The sequence below is a fragment of the Hemiscyllium ocellatum genome, chromosome 2 (genome assembly GCF_020745735.1).
Source record: "Hemiscyllium ocellatum isolate sHemOce1 chromosome 2, sHemOce1.pat.X.cur, whole genome shotgun sequence".
NCBI lineage: Eukaryota > Metazoa > Chordata > Chondrichthyes > Orectolobiformes > Hemiscylliidae > Hemiscyllium > Hemiscyllium ocellatum.
In genome coordinates, this window is record NC_083402.1 from 80,407,896 (window position 1) to 80,427,583 (window position 19,688).

Genomic DNA, 19,688 nt, shown 5'->3' on the forward strand with positions numbered 1-19,688 from the left:
CAGGATCCAAAATACATCAACAAAGATAGGGTGGATGCAGCAAATCTTGCTCAGCACAATAGGGAATTAAAAGGATGGTTTTAGGTAACACAACATTTCTGGAGGGTGAAGAATAGGAAGTCAGCAAGAAGGCCCCTGTAAAAATAAATTATGAACTCTAATTGGTAAATGATTCACATCAAATATGCTGAAGTATGGGTAATATTACAAAAGTAAATTCAGGTTGTTTTGTGATAGGGATTACGGGATTTGAATAGGATGCTCCGATTATGAATAGTCTGGTTCAGTTTCAAGAGATTAGCAATGTTTCAAGCCAGATGGTGAAGGATAAAATTCAATCTTAAACATTATATACTTCCACATTTTTATTTCCATAAAATTGCCAGCTTGCACTTCCAAACCTAACAACTACAGTTTCAGAAATTGCTGGTAAAGCTCAGTAGGTCTGGTAGCATCTGTGGAGAGTATTCAGAGTTAACGTTTCTGGTCGAGTCACCCTTCCTGATTTGAGGAAGGGTCGCTCAACCTGAAAACGTTAATTGATTTCTCTCCATAGATGCTGCCAGACCTACTGAGCTTTTCTTATGATTTCTGTTTTTGTTTCTGATTTACAGAATCTGCAGTTCTTTTGGGTTTTAACTATAATTTTAGCATGGTCCTTTATGTAAGAACACAAATGAATCCCTATTTAATGTCCAGCATCTGAACATAATAAACAGCAATTATACAATTTTCAAGGAGTGACTCTCGTTGTGTAGTGATAGTCTAATTGATACCGCACTAAAAATTCCCTAGTTCAAATCCCACCTGTTCCAGAGGTATGCAATAATATCTCTCAACAGGTTGATTAGAAAATAGCTGCAATTTACAAAGGAGGCTTGGTCGTACAGTAGTTTTGTCTCGACCTCTGAGCCAGGAGATTGAGGTTCAAGTCCCACCTCAGGATTTGATAAATGTGGAAGTGTCATGACAGGCCTGAATAGGTTCATTTTAAAATTAATACAACTTACAAGGGAGGGGGTTGGAGTCATAACAAGAGTGCAGAGCTTGAGATCTGAAGGCAATCATATGTGCTACTTGTGCTTTGCTGGAGCACACTGTGAATTGTCTAAGGTTAGGTAGTGGACAAGCAGTCTGACAACAAAGCAATGAGTGGGTCTAGAGAGGTAGAACCTCTGTGAAACACGGTGAAGAATCATGTCTGCTAATGTAATTTTTCATGAAGATCAAAGACACGACAAAGCATATATCCCTAGGACATTCTGATGGTAACAGGATGGTGGCAGGATGAGAGCTCATTACAAGAGATGCTTTGACAATGATTGGATAAGTAAGAGCAAAATCAAATATGGACTGTCTCATTGAGCCGAACAGTAGAGGCAATTGGCGCTGTTGATCATATCAAAAGCTGCAAGGTGGTTGAAGTGGAAAGTCGCTGTTACAAACTTGGTTATTTATGACCAGGATAGATGAGCATGAATTTGGGGAGCGCAACACATTCTATGGAGAGAAGGTGGATATTCAAGCTGTCACAATGGTCTTCAAGCCTTGGATGGCATAGATGAATGTTTGATGAAGTTTGATAGTGCTACAGTTGAGATCTGAGTTTGTTATATTTTGAGACTGTAGCCTTAGTTTAGGGAAAATGAAGAAGATAAATTACCTGTTCTGAAGCCTATCTGATAGTAAACTTGGGGTATTTCATTGTGAGAAGTCAAGGAGGACTGACATTGCTTTACTGAGAAGAAGGTACAAGGTATTTATACTAGTAGACAATGCAATGTCTGAGTCTACAATGAGTACATTTTGAAGGTGTTGGGTTGTAAACAGTTGTGCTGTGAACAATCCATTATTTCTAAGATGAAAGAGAATGGAGGTTAGTGGAACATATGGGGATGAGTGCATATTCTTGACTTTTATTGATTTTAATTTGTGGTACACACCATAGATGTTCATATAAATTGACCAATGAAGCCTCCAAAAATCCTTCCAAAATGGGTGTCAACTTGTATGCATTGCTGAAGCACATTTCCAAAAGTTGAACTATGGATATCAGACTCTCCAGTATAACTCAATGTGGATGTTATTTCTAACAGCCATTACTTGATGTAATTGTTTATATGGAATTGGAACATATCGCTCACTAATAAATTGCATTTTTATATAGGCCACAGACCCACCAAATTTCACAGACATTATCAATCATTAAGTTCAGTACATCCACATTGATCCAACTGTTTTGTGCAATGTATTTAGTCTAGCATGGTTGGAAATTATGGGAGACTTTAATTTAATTCCATCAGAAGTGCAAACTAGTAGCACCTTGAATTTTGTTATCTCATGTCCTGTTATTTTCATTAGACTTTTTCTTGAACCCTTCCACACCATACTTTGGCTGCAGGGCATAACAAAAGTTACTAGCACTTCATTCATGTTGGCTTAATGGGTAATTGTGTTTTTACCACTATCTGATGGTGAATTACTGGTAGCTAGTCATGTTACTTTCATGTTCTTTGATAGTCTTTGAGCGGTCTCGGTCTTCAAAGTTTGTGAGAAGATTTGTAGCTCGGGTGCTCGTTGTTGTGGTTCTGTTCGCTGAGCTGGGAATTTGTGTTGCAGACGTTTCGTCCCCTGTCTAGGTGACATCCTCAGTGCTTGGGAGCCTCCTGTGAAGCGCTTCTGTGATCTTTCCTCCGACATTTGTATTGGTTTGAATCTGCCGCTTCCGGTTGTCAGTTCCAGCTGTCCGTTGCAGTGGTCGGTATATTGGGTCCAGGTCGATGTGCTTATTAATTAAATCTGTGGATAAGTGCCATGCCTCTCGGAATTCCCTGGCTGTTCTCTGTTTGGCTTGTCCTATAATTGTAGTGTTGTCCTAGTCGAACTCATGTTGCTTGTCATCTGTGTGTCGACACAGCTATCCTTAATAGCCACACACACAGATGACAAGCAACATGAGTTTTCTAGAAGCCTAGCACTCATCCACAGATTCAATCAATAAGCACATCAACCTGGACCCAATATACCGATCACTGCAACGGACAGCTGGAACTGACAACTGGAAGCGGCAGATTCAAACCACTACAAATGCCGGAGGAAAGATCACAAAAGCGCTTCACAGGAGATTCCCAAGCACTGAGGATGTCACCTAGACAGGGGACGAAACATCTGCAACACAAATTCCCAGCTTGGCGATCAGAAACCTAACAGTCTTGGTCTTCTCTTTAACAGTAAATTGTTCCACTCCTTGAATCAACTTCACAAATTGGCTAATAGTCTAAAATCTTTATTATAATCTGTTTACTTTGACCTATTTTGTGGGATAATGTAACTACCCTGACAATTTTCCAGAGCACTTATATATATGCACATGATACACACTTCTAACTATGAGACCAGTGGCTGGCCTGTCTTCTGACTGTGCATTTTTCTTTGGCACCTTCTTCAGAGCAAATTCTTCCTTCAATTCACGCACCGGTTTATCACTAACGCCAAATTCACTCACCGCAACAGTTATTTGATCAGTTACCAATTATTACTTTTGTCTTGAAAGCAGTTTCATACTCATTCAACTTGATGTAAGACCTATTTTGCTTTGTCACTCACTATGGCATATGCTATCTGCTGTGCGTGAGTTTACTTAAAGTCTTGTACATCCTCTTTATAGCACAGCTGACATATCGCCTGCTTGATCTCATGTGTCTCACGTTATAAGGTAAGTCAAACATGCTTTTGCGAAGTAAAGAATTTAGAACAACTACAGACATGAGTATTACATTAGGTAGCAGAAAACTGAGGTTGACTGATTTACCAAGTAAATGCAAAAGCATAATTGGTTTAGTGTTTGAAAAAATGGAGGAATTTTATTCACCAGGCTGACTTTTATGTCATTATCTCCAGTATGTAATATTCCTATGAAGGCTTCAAAAAATGGCAATATTCAGCATTTGAATATTACTGTGGAGTTTGTTTCTCAGGGTGGTGTTCAGGTGATGGGTCAGCAGAATATTCCAGCCAGTCACCTGATACCTCAATAGGAAGGTTTATTGGAAGGCTTATTTTGTTGGAAGTCTGATCTCAGACTTAGGATGTAGTGGAGCTAGAAAGAGGAAACCATTGTTGAAATAGTTCATGTTGTTTTAATACAATCTGGAAGACCATTCCTGTTCTTTCTGGTTTGTCACACCCAAATAAATAAAGTTTACCTTTTGAATTCCTCTTTGAAACTAAAACTTCAAAATTCTAGAACTCTGAAATTCTAATCTGAAAATGGTAGTTAATGGTCCTGTGTATATTAATAGGATCCTTAAGTGTATATTAAAACAACATGGAAGTGCTCTTTATACACAGAGACAGAAGCTCCCATCTTTAGCTCCTCTTTCGACAGGTATGGGACAGAAACTCACCACATCTTAAATTCACTGCTGTCTGTTTCCAACGGCAGCAGGTTTCAAAATCTCACCCTAACATGTGAAATACAAGCTGATTTTCCATAAACTTGTTAAAATGAATTTCTACTTGTTAAAGCATTTACTTTATCTCAAAAATATCAATGCAAAGACAGGTTTATATGATTGCTTTAATAAATCGTTCATGCAGCAAACTTGGAAGTACATCTCGAAAATGAATATAACATTTAAAAAATATATATAACCGAAGACTCTCTTATTATTTTAGGGATTCTTTAGGAGGAGTCAGCAGAACAATGCCTCTTATTCCTGTCCTCGACAGAGAAACTGTTTAATCGATCGAACTAACCGGAATCGTTGTCAGCATTGTCGCCTGCAGAAATGTCTTGCCCTTGGAATGTCTCGTGATGGTAAGAATAGGAAAAATTTTTAAGATTTTGAAGATTACTCTCATGGAGTTAGAATACAGTAGGAGGAGGTTGGTGTGTGGACAGACCATTTCGGCTAATTCTTTGCTGTAATCTTTAAGTAATTCAATGTATAGTGATGCTAAGACAAATATCCCGTTCCTTTTGGCTAGAAGTCAGTGACTTTAGTATTTTAGATGACATCGTTAATAGATTATGATGGTTGGAAATGGTAAACATTCTTTCAACTTCGAGTTTCTTGACAATAAACCCTCTTTTTGTTGTTGTTGTTGTTGTTTGCTCCCTTCATAGCTGTAAAGTTTGGGAGAATGTCCAAGAAGCAGCGGGACAGTTTATATGCCGAAGTCCAAAAGCACCAACAGAGACTACAAGAGCAACGGCAGCAGCAGAGCGGTGAGGCAGAGGCCCTCACCCGTGTCTATACAAACAGCATCAGCAATGGCTTGACAGACCTGAACAACGAAATTGGTGGCACTTATTCAAATGGACATGTCATTGATCTTCCAAAAGTACAATCTGAGGGAGCTAATGGATATTACAGTGTAGATTCTGCTCAACCATCACCAGATCAGTCTGGGATAGACATGGCTGGAATCAAGCAAATAAAACAAGAGCCTATTTATGACCTCACCCCTGTTCCAAACTTGTTTACGTATAGCTCTTTTACAAATGGTCAGCTGGCTCCTGGAGTAACAATGACTGAAATAGGTAGGTCTGGTAAGAAAAAGTAATCCTTTTTTTTTGAACATATGAATTGTTGCCAATACAATCTAATCTGCTGTATTTATTTACACCTTCTGCGTGACAATGACTATGTTTCATTAGAAATCATTTGGCGAATGTTGATCTAGGACTTAGTGTTCATTTCATGGAGTGAATGATTTGAGAAAGGTGCATCTAAAGTTGAAGCTTTTGGTTCGCTGTCTCAAAACTGCTGATACTGGAGTCTGTACCTAACACAGTTTAGAATTGACAGGTGACTGCACTGTTGTAAAGTTTGCAAAATTCTAAGTAGCCAAAGAAAGGCTACTTTTGTGCTTTAGTAATGAATGAGCACTTGGGTGGACATTAAAAAGACAATCTGAACAAGAAGTTATATTCCTCAAAAATGAAGCATGTTGACAGAAAATTTGGTATTTTCTGTCCCCTTCCTAATTTAATTTTCACCTATATGCCTGACTCAGTCCTTTTAACTTAGTGCAAAAAAGGAAAAAATGTCCATCAGTCCAGTTCCAGTGTTTATGATGTGTCATTGGACTAGCAATCCAAAACACCAGGCTAATGTTCTAAGAATTAGGATTCAAAGCACACCATGGCATACAGTAACCTTTTGAATCCATTAAAATGGCACCTACATAACCACTGTCAATTGTCAGACAAAAAGACATATGGTTCATTAGTGTTCTTAGGGAAGGAAATCTGTTATCCTTACCTGGTCCTGCTTACATGTGAATCGTGATCCACAATATAATTGGTTTTCAACTGCCCTCTAGGTAATGAGGAACGGGCAATTACTGCTGACCTTGCCAGTGACACCCACATTTCATAAATTATAAAAAGTCATCAAAATTTTTAGTGCTTTTCATCAAAGGCTTATGTAATCTTGCTGATCTTGCCTTAATATTTCTTTAGTTGATTGAGAAGTCTTTTCCATGGGGTCAGTTTTCATGTCTTGATCCTTATTTGAATGGAGGAAAATGGGATTTAAAATGGGGAGGGACTTGACTCTGATGTCTGTTCCATTCCTGCTGTAAGCTTTTAATGGCCCTGGGATAAAATCGCAGATAATGAGCCTCCTATGCTGCAGTCCCATGCTTGCCCATTTCATTGCAGGACTGGCCATTTGCAACTCCACTATTTACATGGAGTTGGATTAATTAATCACCTCAAGGGAAGTCCGAAACCATAGGGATGCTTAGTCTGGAGTCAAACCTTTTAATTAGAAGTTCAAAATGTGTTGGCACCTTCAGGGTTTTGTAATATAATGGGATATGATAAGTTAAATGTTTTAATATAATTTAATAATTAGGCTTTCACCAACATTGTAAATGTTTGGGTGTATTTGAGTACATTATATGTTTGGTATAGTGTTCTTCTGAATTGATTATTATTAAGATTTTATGTGTTAATATTATATGCAATTTAATATTTTCTTTGTTCAAAAGTCCAACCATCTGTTCAATCTCACAAGCATTGGAGTAGATGGTTATCTGTTCCAGTGCTTCAAAAGGCTTCAAGCTATTCAACCCAGCAAGTTCTTAACCGGCTTCAAAGTGTTTAATATCAGATCTGGAGGATTTGTTAACGTAGTTGTGCAAGTGATGTTTGTCTGAGCTCTAAACCTACTACTGGATTAATTTCAATCAGGATTGTTGACAGAATTGTGAAATAGATTGAGTGTTTTATTTTTTATGTCAATTTTATCAGCTTCTTAGATGATTATAGTTTTAAAATTAATGAAAGACAGTATTTTGCACTGTTTTGACAGTTTCATGACCATCATGAAAGAGTTCCCAATGTTATAATAGGGTTCATGAATTCTGTCCTTTGTAGAGAATATGAGACGGTATGATTGGGTGTGGGGGATGAATGAGGGGTGCGGAGCACAAGGTACATAATGCCCATTCGCAGAAGTGAGCCAAAGTCCTAGTGTATTGGCTGTTTTCTCGAACCTCCAGCCTCCTTGTCTTTGTATCCATCTACTTCTGTTTGCGCTTGCAGCCTGCTGCTAGAATCTGCTAGACTTTGACATCAGTCTACCTCTGCCATAAAAATAGCATGAGTTAGCACCGTCAGGCGGGAGGTGGAATCATGACAAAAAATTGCCTGACTCTCAACCCATACTCTAGAGTGGTACTGAAAAAGCACAGCAGGTCAGGCAGCATCTGATAGGAGCTCTATTCCTGATGAAGGGCTTTTGCCTGAAACATCAATTTTCCTGCTCCTTGGATGCTGCCTGACCTGCTGTGCTTTTTCAGTACCACTCCAATCTAGACTCTGGTTTCCAGCATCTGCAGTCCTTGTTTTTACCAAGTTGATCTCAACCCATATCTAGAGGATGAAAATCTGGACATTGATCATATTTGGTATACTTCTAAAATGTGCATTTTCAATTTTATGAAACCCAAGATTTGGTTTAGCAAAACCAAGTAAAATGGAGGTCTCTTGCTTATTTTGGTGTGACTATCTTTCTCTGTATGCCTGTCTGTTTGTTTCTTGCTCTTTCACACTCCCTCTGATTATGGATAAGGGACACTTGAAGTTTAGTTCACAAATCGTCAGCCTGGTAACAAGGTCAATGTCTTTGGAACTATCCTATGAAATTAGGACATGAAACTACAAAGTACAAATTTCAGTGACAAGTTGTGGAAGAAAATGTAACCAATCAAGTTATTTTGTACAAAGAGCAGAAAGCAACCATGAAAGCCACATGATTGTTATAAAAACTTGACCAGTTCAGCAAGCTCCATTGAATAAGGGAACCTGGCACTCATACCTAATATACAATCAACACTGAATACCTCTGGAATTGTCTCAATACACCATCAGGATATCTAGAAATGAGTAATAAACATAATATAAACAATGTTGTTCACCTCCTGGGAACAAATTTTAAAACAGTAGAAAACAGAATAACATTAGCAATTTATTCTCACATGTATTTTAACAAAAAAATGAAAAGTTTCATAATTCGCCATATCAGGGCACCTAAATTAATGACAGAAGTCATAAATAATAAGAAGAAAACAAAAATTTCATCACAGTTCAATTAACAGCTGCTGGGTTCGGAGCGCACTGGAAAACCAGGCCGAAGCCACCACAATGCCGGACCCAGACTACCCTGCCCTGCCCTGCCCCACCACACTACGAACAGACCTCCATGCTGGGCTGCTGGAATACCTGGAAGCCATCAAAGAAGCCCTCCATGCTAGGTACCAGGCTTATACTGCCATTCGAGCAGGTGGAAGCCACTTCGTTGCTGGGCCTGAGCTGGGAGAAGATTCCTTCCACCGAAGTTATGAAAAAAGAACGACCATAACAAATGGAAACTTGTTTTAAAACAAAGAGCATATAAAGGAAAAATAAAGTAAAACAGATGGAGCAGACGAGCTCTGGGCTCCTGGACAGTGGAACGTGTACATTGCAATGCCATTCCACCACAATCTTGGGTAAAAAAAAATACAGTTAGGCTTTATTCATGCTCCTGTTTCTTATGTTCTCATTGTGCACTCATATTAAAGGATCAAAATCCCAGCAGTGACAGACATTTGAAGTTAACTGCCTATGATGAATGAATGTTATCATATCTTGTTCCTAAAGAAAGGACAACGAGCCTTCTGGCACATGTGTTAATCTATTCGAACCAGATTAGCTAAGTAGCAGCACTTGTCCAGCTAACTAACACAATTCTTTAGAGATATAGCCCTCAACTAGATTCCACACAATCTTGCTTTTCCTGAGACAGGCTTCTGGGCAAACCAGTAAACATAGGGAAGGGATGAAATGGCATGCAATAAAAAGTCATTCTGCAATACTGAATTGAACTATTTGTCAATCTTAACCCTCAGTAAGCTAGAATATAATTGTCTCTCTGGTGTAATGCAGGATAAATATAAGCATTAAAGTATAATTGGGTGAAGTTGAGTTGGTTCAAAGTTAAATTTTAGATTGAAAAATTAGAAGTTTTTTTGGATTCAACTTGAAGTTTGTTAAAATAATTTAATTTTAATCTGAATTTCTTCTGTTACAAATGGTCAGAACTGTTCCATTAACCAGAGTTCAAATTTAGTAAATTTGCAGTCAGAATTGTGAAAATTATTCAGTTTATGAAATGAGAGCTCAATAAAATCTTGTGTATACAGGCAGGAGGCTGGAAGAACACAGCAATCCAGGCAGCATCAAGTGGTGGAGAAGTCGACATTTCAGGTGTAATCCTCCTTCAGGACTGGGGGTGGGCATGGGGAAGCTGCAGATAAAGGGGGTGGTGAAATGGGGATAGCTGGAGACCAGACAGAGGGTACAACTGACACAATTTCTGACCATGTAATGTAGACCTGATTGTGCTTTGCTTCACACTAGGAACTGGCTCAATTATTTATCCTCAGGAATGAAGGGTCTGTATTTTCATAAAGGAAATGGGGACTAGGTGCAGGGAATTTGGTGACCTGATATCTTAAGCCTGTACATCCTACTATCATTTTTGGGATCAACATAGGCTCAGGATGGGTCAGGCACCTATGGAGATAGTGGTGAGGTGGAATCAGAGGTGGGTGGATAGCAAGGCTAGCAGATTTTGAAGGCTCTCCTCCATTTACTGAGTCATTGGCCAAGCTCTATTCATGATTGTTTAGCCATCTAGCCCTCACCCCACCTCCTCTTTCCATACCCTTTTGTATCTCTTAAGACCCTCCCATGTCCATGAGGATGTATTACTGGATGAGTAATCTACAGTCCCAGAGTAATATTCTGTGGTCATGGGCTCATATCCTACCAAGGCAGTTGGGGGAATTTAAATAGAGCTCAAGTTTAGAATTGAAAGCTAGTCTCAATAGTACTGACATGTTGTAAAATCACATCTGGGTCACATATCATTTCTTTACTAAGTCTGAGAAACATGTAACTCTCTAGACCAACAGCAATGTAGCTCATTCTAACTCCTTCAGAAATGGCCAAGCAAGTTACTCAGTTCAATTAGCGGTGGGCAAGAAAAGTTGGTCTTGCCAGCAATGTCCATATTCCATGGAGAATAAGATAAACTTATCTGTGTACCTAATACATAATCAGCAAACTACATAGCCATATTAGAAATACTTTTTTCTTATTCTGAGCATTTCTAACAAACATTCAACATTCTTTAAAAAAAAATTGACCCTATCACCTTCTCATCAAGCTGTCGATTATACAAAGGTAGTCAAAATTTCATTTCAGAAACCTTCAATCCATTTTGCACCTCTTAATCATACGCAAATAAACAGGCAAGCATTGAAACATCTCCAGAAACAACAATCAGGTTATTTCAATGTAATAAACGTATCTGTATCACATACTTTGTAACTGAGTAAACAGATCCCTGCTAAGTTGAATCCATTGCTGGAGCTCAGCCAAGGGATGGCATTTGCCAACTATGGCAATAAAATAAGGTGAACCAGATGGCCATGCATTTATTTTTCCAGATTGTCAATATTCATAATGAAACTAAGATTTTTTTCTCTTGATTTATAAAGTTTTCTGTTCCTTGTGAGTTGAGCTACATCTTTTAATGCTCGCATGCTATACCATGCATTAAAAGTATATCTAAAGAACCTCTGAAAGGTAGGGAGTTAAAATATGATATTTTTCTTTCGCTAATGTAAGGGCACTGAGGCCAGTTGTCATTTCTGTGCCTTCATACCAGTTGAGATCAGTTCTTCCAGTAGATATCACAGGCTAATCCTGGCTTCTGTCTCATCTGTATGGCTCAGAAGCCATGCAACCTGACTCCTTTAAACACAATTATTGTGATGGTGCTTCTTTTCATATTATTTTTAAAATACTCAATGCCTTTTGTGTAAATAATATCAAATAAAATAATAAAGAGCCTAATTTTTTTTTCAAAGCTTTAACACAGATGGCATTGATGAGTAGTGTGCCTTTTACTCAGAGTTTATACCAGCTGAGCCCCTCAATTACACTCCAGCTTGTAATAATATTTGGTATTTGTCTACCTATCTCCTGCATATTCTGTAATTAATTTAATTTGCATATCAATAAGTCAAATTGGGCAGATCATTTTCTGTCATTCCTTTTTTACTTCTGACAGTCTCTTGCTGTAGCAGCCCACACATATCTATCTCCATTGCTGAACATTTCCTGAACTGTATAATTATCCATCTTGAATGTATTAACCAAGAAGTACCAAACCTATAGCAGCAACTTCCCTGCAGCAGGAGAAGAAAAATTCATTCACTATTGACTAGAGATATGAAATACTCTCCTCTCATATTTTAGGTATCCCTTAAAATGTTTCTGTTTGAGTTCCATAATCTATAAATAAGGAAGCATTTGTCACAGTTCAGTTGCTACTTCTGTTGACTAACAATGTAGTATGGTTTGAATAGGTAAAGAAATTATTAACATCTGCTGCCAATTCTTTGCTACATATCTGAGGTGAGAGAGAGGAGCTCCAAACCTGGAGGGGATGTTAGCCCTGAAAAATAAGGGAAGTTTTCTTTGGATAGCTCTCCCATTCTCTCATGGCATGACCAGTAGTAAAAAAAATGTATTGTTCTCTCTCCCTCTCTTATAATACAAGGAATGGTACATAGCATGATTCTCAAATAAGAATACAAATTTATTCCTTGTGAGCAATGATTAAAAACAAGTAATTTTGGAAACTTGAGTTCAAATTCTAGACTGGATTGGTGAAAAGGAAAACTGATTGTAGAAAGGAGATTTCTAATAAACAGAATCCAATTTTTAAAGTCAATTAAGTGATGCTAAAGTGACCGCTCCTTTTAGCTCAATTGTTAAATGCTCTGTGTACTTTTGGATACAGGCCATGTAGATTAGGAAATTATTGGTTTAATCTTTGGTGTGTCCTGCGTTATGTTTCCATTGTGCATTAGTATTTAGTAATGTTGGTGCTGACAGTACACTTGTGTGGGCAATGGTAATGTTAATGTCATTCTCAACTGCAACATTCCCAATGGTTCAATTGGTTTTAAGTATTCTCTGTTCAAACTGCTCCCTGGGTAAACTTGCCATTGTCACTGCCCTAAAAAAGATGGACTAAGTGGAGGCATTAGAAAAATGGAAAAGCAAGTAAAGCAAAGAGAACTAAATGTTTTCTAATTTTAAAAAAAAGGTATGTTTTACATGTAAAATCTGGAAAGAAGCAGGTCTGATAAGAGGGGGAAATATTTTGTGTTACAGTGGAGTCAATAGCTGTAGCAATATTAGAAAACAAAGTAAATCTTTAAACTTGATATAACACAGAGATTACTAATTTTCCCTTGGAATTCACATATAAAATATACCATTTACAATGGCTACAAACTCAAAAAATATTTTAAAATGAAATACATTGCTGACTCCGTGAAAAATGGGTGATATGTGCCCAATGACAATGGGAAGAAAAATTAATCTGGATTTTTCTAACAATAAGTAATGAGGTGAGCTACAAGTGATGGTTGATTTTCCTGTGGTACCTTACCTCTGTTCTGGTGTTTTCCCTGTGAGAGATCCACAGTGCAAAATAAGACTTCTCCTTGTGACTCAAGTTGCAGGCAATAAACCTGACAGAAAAGTAAATAGAAAAGCATTTTGTGTGGGAGTTCAGGAAATTTGCAGCTGGATGTGGGTTAGTAAATTAGATAATAGAGATAATACAGCAGCTGTTTTATTCTTTTTACATTGTTACATTATTTTAAACCTTGTCCATTCCTGACATAGTCCTTACTAATAACAGAATAAATAATGGATGATGGAAAAATAGTAATTTACTATCACAGCAGGATCAAATGATTAACCTATTGCAGAGTAGTCTGTAATCATGGTAATGTTCTTTTTTACTTTTTGAACAGAATAATTGACTTTCCATTGAACAGCAGTCTCTGAAATAAGCAATTATTCTGTCTGTTTTGTAGACAGGTTGTTTGAACACTGAATACTCAGTCTTTCAGATGTCAAAGAAAGAGAGAAGGGGCAAGACAGTAACCTGGGAAATTGCTGTTGGCACAAAGCATTACACTAGTCAAAATTATGTAGCAAGGGAACAGCAATATTATTGGTTGAGAGTTTTGCATCCCTGAGGGCCAGATATAAATTTTAGTGAGTGGTGAGCTAGTTTGGCAACAACTCCCAATCATTACAGCTACTGAAGAAGGAAACCCACAACATGGTTATTTTTATGCACCATACATGTGTTGTACTAATCCCATCTTGATGAACTGGACATAAAAACCAAAACATGTTGGTTAAGTGAGGAACAGCCAACTAAAAGAAAGCAATGTCTATCAGCTTTAAGAATTGGGAGGCAATGGTCAAGTGGTATTATCAATAAGGTGTTAATCCAGAGACCCAGGCAATGTTCTGTGGATAAAAGGGGAGGCCAGATTTTATGATGTGAAGTTGCGGAACTCAGTTCTGAAGACTGAAAAAGTGCTTCAGTTGGGGCCACGCAGTGGTTAGCACAGCTGCCTCACAACACCAGGACCACGGGTTTGATTTCAAACTTGGGCTGTGTCTGAGTGGGTTTCACCCCTACAGTCCAAAGATATGCACATTTGGTGGATTGGCCTTGCCAAATTGCCCATAGCGTCCAGAAATGTGTGCGTTAGCCATTCCTGATGAAGGGCTCCGTCCCAAAACATTGATTTTCCTGCTCCTCAGATGCTGCCTGACCTGCTGTGCTTTTTCAGAAACACACTCTCAACTCTCCAGCGTCTGCAGACTTCACTGTCTCCTAGTCTTGGGAAATACAGAGTGGTAGGGTAGGGAGTGTGGAGCTGTGTGGGATTCTGTTCGGAAGGTCTGTGTGGATTCAATTAGCTGAATGATTATAATTGCTTTAAGCTCTTTCAGTGGAAGAAGTCAGGCAGGAGCACAGAAAGACTGGTCAACATGTCAAGTCACCAAAGGTGTATTCAATAGCATGCCATTTGCTTACAGGCCCAGGCACACCAACCAGCAATGATTGACAAGCAAAGCTCCAGACGTTCAGGTTTGGCAAGGAGGTGATTCCAGAACTTTGTTTCAGGGAGACCTCCGATGAATTATGGTTTGGCCATGGAATTTGATGCCATGCTGACTGTTCCCCTAGTTTTTTTTCCAGTGAGGTCTCTTTTTATAGGTTTGTCATCAAATTGACTGAATACAGAGGGAAGATATATTCCACTGCTTCCCCAACACATACAGTCAGCAACTCCACCAGCTTGCTGGCACTCCTTAATTATAGAGTGGTAGATGACAAATTGTTCAAGCTGACAACAAATTATGACAAGTAAAAAGGAATCTGCTGTGCCAGTGGGATTTAGAATGGCCAGCATTGCAGAGTCATGCAAATAATTGTAGACATCCCTTGTACAATCAAGGTATTGCAATTATCTTTTATAGAATTATTTGATGGAGGGTAATTTCATAAACAGCAAAATACCTCTGTTGTGCATTGCAGCAGCCATTGTCAAAAGTGAGTGCAAACACAGTGAATATATAGTCATAGAGTCATAAAGCGTGGAAACAGACCCTTCAGTTGTGCCAACCTGACATCCCAATCTGACCTAGTCCCATTTGCCAGCATTTGGCCCAGATCTTTCTAAACCTTTCCTATTCATACACCCATCCAGACATCTTTTGAATGTTGTAATTATAGCTGCCTCCACCACTTCCTCTGGCAGCACCCGCTGCATGAAAAAGTTATCCCCCAGGTCCTTTTTAAATCTTGCCCCTCACACCTTAAACTATGTCCTCTTGCTTTGGACTCTGCCACTCCAGGAAAAAGACCTTGGCTATTCACCTTATCCATGCCTCACATGATTTGATAAACCTCTATAACGTCACTCCTCAGCCTCTGACACTCCACTGAAAAAAAGCTCCAGCCTGTTCAGCCTCTCCTTAGAACTCAAATCCTGGCAACATCCTTGTAAATCTTTCTGCACTTGCTCAAGTCTAACAAAGTCATTCTGCAATTGTAGCATGTAATTGGTATTTTAAAGTGGTGTCTCCGATATCAGGACAGAAGAAGATACTTTATAACCCAGCCCATCCTCCTCAAGACTCATACATAGATATACAGGAGACATTTACTGCAAAGGAAGCTATTCTTTGTTCCTATCAATCATCGTCTTCCTAATTAGTCTCCAAGACGTTTTGGGTTGTTCAGACAATATTGGCCCTGTCCTATATTTCCTTCAGATTTACTGTAGCCAAACATTTTTCAGAAAACCTCTGTCCTCTCAAGCTAACTCAATTTCTGTAACATCTGTAGCAGCAACTTCAGGACAGCTTTATTATAGCTAACAGCCTGAATTTAAGAAACTTCAACTTCTGTGGAATTTTAAATCAAACTGTGAGGAGGGCAGTGTAGAATTAAAAAGGACCTAGAGTAGTTGGAGGAGTGGGCAGATAGATGGCAGATGAAGTTCAATACAGAGAGGTGTAAGGCAAACATTTTTGTAGTCAAGAGTGTGGTGCTGGGAAAGCCCAGCAGGTCAGGCAGCATCCGAGGAGCAGGAAAATTGACGTTTTGTGCATAAGCCCTTTGTCAGGTATGATGAACGGCTAATGCCCGAGACATCAAATCTCCTGCGCCTCGGTTGCTGCCCGACCTGCTGGGCTTTTCCAGCACCGCACTCTCAACTGATCTTCAGTAACCACAGTCCTCATTTTCTCTTTCTACAAAAAAAAATTGGAGAATGGACAATATGAAATAAGGGGTAAAACTCTTTCAAGTGTGAAGGAGCAAAAAGACTTAAATGAACGTAGATCATTGAAAGTGCAATACAGAGATAGAGATTAGTTTACAAAGCAGACGTTACAGGGACATGGTGTACAGGAGCAAGGAAATTATGCTGAACTTACACAAGATGCTTGTTAGATCTTTTCTTTATTATATACCTTAGCTAAAGTATTGGTGCAGTCCAGAATACCACACCTTCGGAAGGATCTGAACACAGTGGAAAAGTGCAAAAGGGATTTACAAGAGTTGTTCCAGGCATGAGAAACTTCAGTTAAAAGCCTAGATTGGAGACATTCAGAATGAATTTTTGAAGAGAGAAGGAGGCTTGGAGGAGATCAAAGTTTTGAAAATCATGAGGGGGCTGGATAGAGTAGATTAGGAGAAACTAGTGCTGTCCATAAAAGGAGGCATTTAGTATGCTTACCTGAGTACAGGAGTAGGGAGGTCATGTTGTCACTGCACAGGACATTGGTTTGGCCACTTTGGAGTATTGTGTGTAATTCTGTTATCCTTCCTATAGGAAGGATATTGTGAAATTTGAAAAGGTTCAGGAAAGATTTATGAAGATGCTGTCAGTGTTGAACGGTTTGAGCTATAGAGAGAGGCTGAATAAGTTGGGGCTATTTTCCCTGGAGTGTAGGAAGCTGAGGGGTGACCTTAGAGAGGTGTATAACATCATGAGGGGCAAGGATAAGGTAAATAGGCAAGGTCTTTTCCCTGAGGTGAGGGAGTCCAAAACTGGAGGGCATGGTTTAGGGTGAGAGGGGAAAAATTGATAAGGAACCTAAGGGTCAACCTTTACATGCTGTTGCTGGTCCATGTATGGAATGAGCTTCCAGAGGAAGTGGTGGAGGCTAGTACAATTACGGCATTTAAAAGGCATCTGGATGGGTATATGAATTGGAAGGGTTTAGAGAGATATGGGTCAAATGCTGGCAAATGGGACTAGATTTATATAGGATATGTGGTCAGCATGAACAAGTTGGACCGAAGCATCTGTTTCCATGCTGCTTATCTCTATGACTCAATTATTGAGAACAAAGTTTGAAGTAATAGGCAAAAGTACGTGAGAAAGAATTTTTTCATGCAGTGCATAGTACAAGTCTGGAAATCACTACTTTGATGTGCAGTGGAAGCAAGTTCAATTGAGGCATTTAAGTGAACTTCAGATGATTATTTGAATAAAAGCAATGTACAATGGTGCAGGGAAAAGGCGGGAGATGGCAGTAAGCCCTGAAACTCATTTACAGAGCCAGTGTATGCATAATGGGCTGAATGGCACCATCCACTGCACCATATCCCTTCTGTGGTTCTGTGAAGTCAGCTATTATTCTATTTTCAACATTATAATACAATGGGTTAAACTGTTGCTCAAGTCTTGTGTATCCTGCTGAACTGATGAGCAATTACAGATGCTCTATTTATGGTAGGATTTTAAAGGTTGGTCCACGTCTTCAGAAAAACATATCAGTAGCATGGCGTCATACCCTGAACATTTGCAGTTCTTGCAATTCCTAGAAGACTTTATATCCCAGATGCTAAATCTTGAGAGTAGATTTCTGTCCAATTTCTATTAGTGGTAAGTGGATTATGTGTATTTCTTCCTGGTAACCTTTCGGTAATTTGTGCTGCCCTGTTATATGATTGGAATAAAATAGGGAGTGGAAAGGCAGGTCAGCAAGAGAATTTCCCTTCTCCTTCTGTTCTTTGCCAAACTTTATTTAACTTTATTACTATATTAGGTTATGTCATACTCCAACTTATCCTAGAACTGCTTGAAGCACAACATCATATTGAAAGCATGCTCGTCAGTCATCTAACAGTTGAATTTTGGCCCAATCACTCGTGTCTGTGAATGTAAAGCTTGTGCATAAAAGTTAGTTGGATAGACTTCTGTTGAATTTTTCATTACCACAATATCAATACCACAATATTATTTTGTGATTATGCTTATGTTATCTCCTGTAATATCTTATTCTATTACTATTATACCTGATGATGATGTCACTCATTTGCAGATCAGAGTATAAAGTGTGGTTGGAGGTAGAACGGTCGAGAATAATATATCAGACTAGAATAGACCTTTTCGAGCTAGTCATAAGAGTATGTGCACATGAATATTTGATGAAGATAAATTTAGGTTTTAATGCAGGGCTGTATTTAGTATTAATATAAAGTAAAAAGTGTTATATCAAAGTCCAAATTTGAAGACCATTCTTGAATTTATGTTCTCCTTGGCTGGTCTGTCTTGAACATAAACTCATTGTATGGCATCAAACCACAGGATTGGACCATCCAACCACCAACAGATATACTATAACACTTCCAGCATCTACTGATCAAGATACAAGGATATGATTTTAAAGTGGGCATAAACTAGGTACCAGGCTAATTCTCTCTGACAATCTGAGCAGACAATCCAACCCAAATATAGACCAAGATTTACCTCATGACCAACATAATGATGCTGTAGACTACAAAGTTGAAGATGATTTCGGGGTTGATCAGTTGGCCAGAACCAGTGTGAACAGTTGCAATTGGCAAATGAGGGAAAAATAAGCAACTATAAGAGGTATAAAAGATCATTATCCAGAGATGGCCTCACCGTATTAAAGAAATATCTGAGAAGATTAGTTCTTTTTGGCCACACAGTGATGAATTTGGTGTACCACAGCAAGCCATTTCAAGGGCAAGAGAAAGTAACAAGAAAAGCACTATGCCAAGATATCTTGTCCATGTTACAGCAGAGTCTTGAACTCACAAGATGTCTAGTAAGAGAATCTGGGCACTGGCCATAGGATGAATCGGGATGTTCAACAACTCATGACTACTTGTGAGGTAAGCATAGCAGTGGAGTAAGCTTGTAAATCCATACCAAGTTCTATCTATTCCTTGAATGAAAGAGATCAGAGAGATTACAGAATTATGATGGATTACTTGTCTAAATTTCTCATTTTTCAATGACTTTGCTATAAAACAAGCATAACTGTCTCTGACATGATGAATGCTATTTCCAGATGATTCAATATCTGACAATGCACTTTAATACACAGACTAACTATTTCAAGACATAAGTACTAAGTAGGGAGTGACCCATATCAGATCTTCATCGCAATCAAATGGTCTAGCAGAATGTGTCATGTGTACTATTGAATCAATTATCATTTAATATATATCAACGTTGCACTGCTGCATTTTTTGCAAGAAAACAGAGAGAGAATTACAATCCCCAGCACAACCTATGCTTAGAAGGCAAATACAAATGACTATGCCCAGCAACTAATTGTCTAATAATTTGAGATAGTGGACATTCTTCACCAAAGGCAGAGGAGAATTAAGGAGATACAGGTGAGCAAACAGCTAAAGAACTTGCAAAACTGCATGCTGGGCAGAGAGTGAAAGTTAAAAATACAAAGA

The 19,688-nt window shown here is 38.6% G+C and overlaps 1 protein-coding gene across 1 annotated transcript in view; it reads left to right on the forward strand.

The window, feature by feature from the left end:
• The window catches only part of rorb (RAR-related orphan receptor B), an 86,371-nt gene that overhangs the window by 24,165 nt on the left and 42,518 nt on the right, over nucleotides 1-19,688 (forward strand). Inside the window, exons 3-4 of the mRNA XM_060845016.1 lie at nucleotides 4,678-4,819; nucleotides 5,129-5,545. Coding sequence (XP_060700999.1) covers nucleotides 4,678-4,819; nucleotides 5,129-5,545 — 559 coding nt within the window. The remainder of the gene's footprint in view (nucleotides 1-4,677; nucleotides 4,820-5,128; nucleotides 5,546-19,688) is intronic.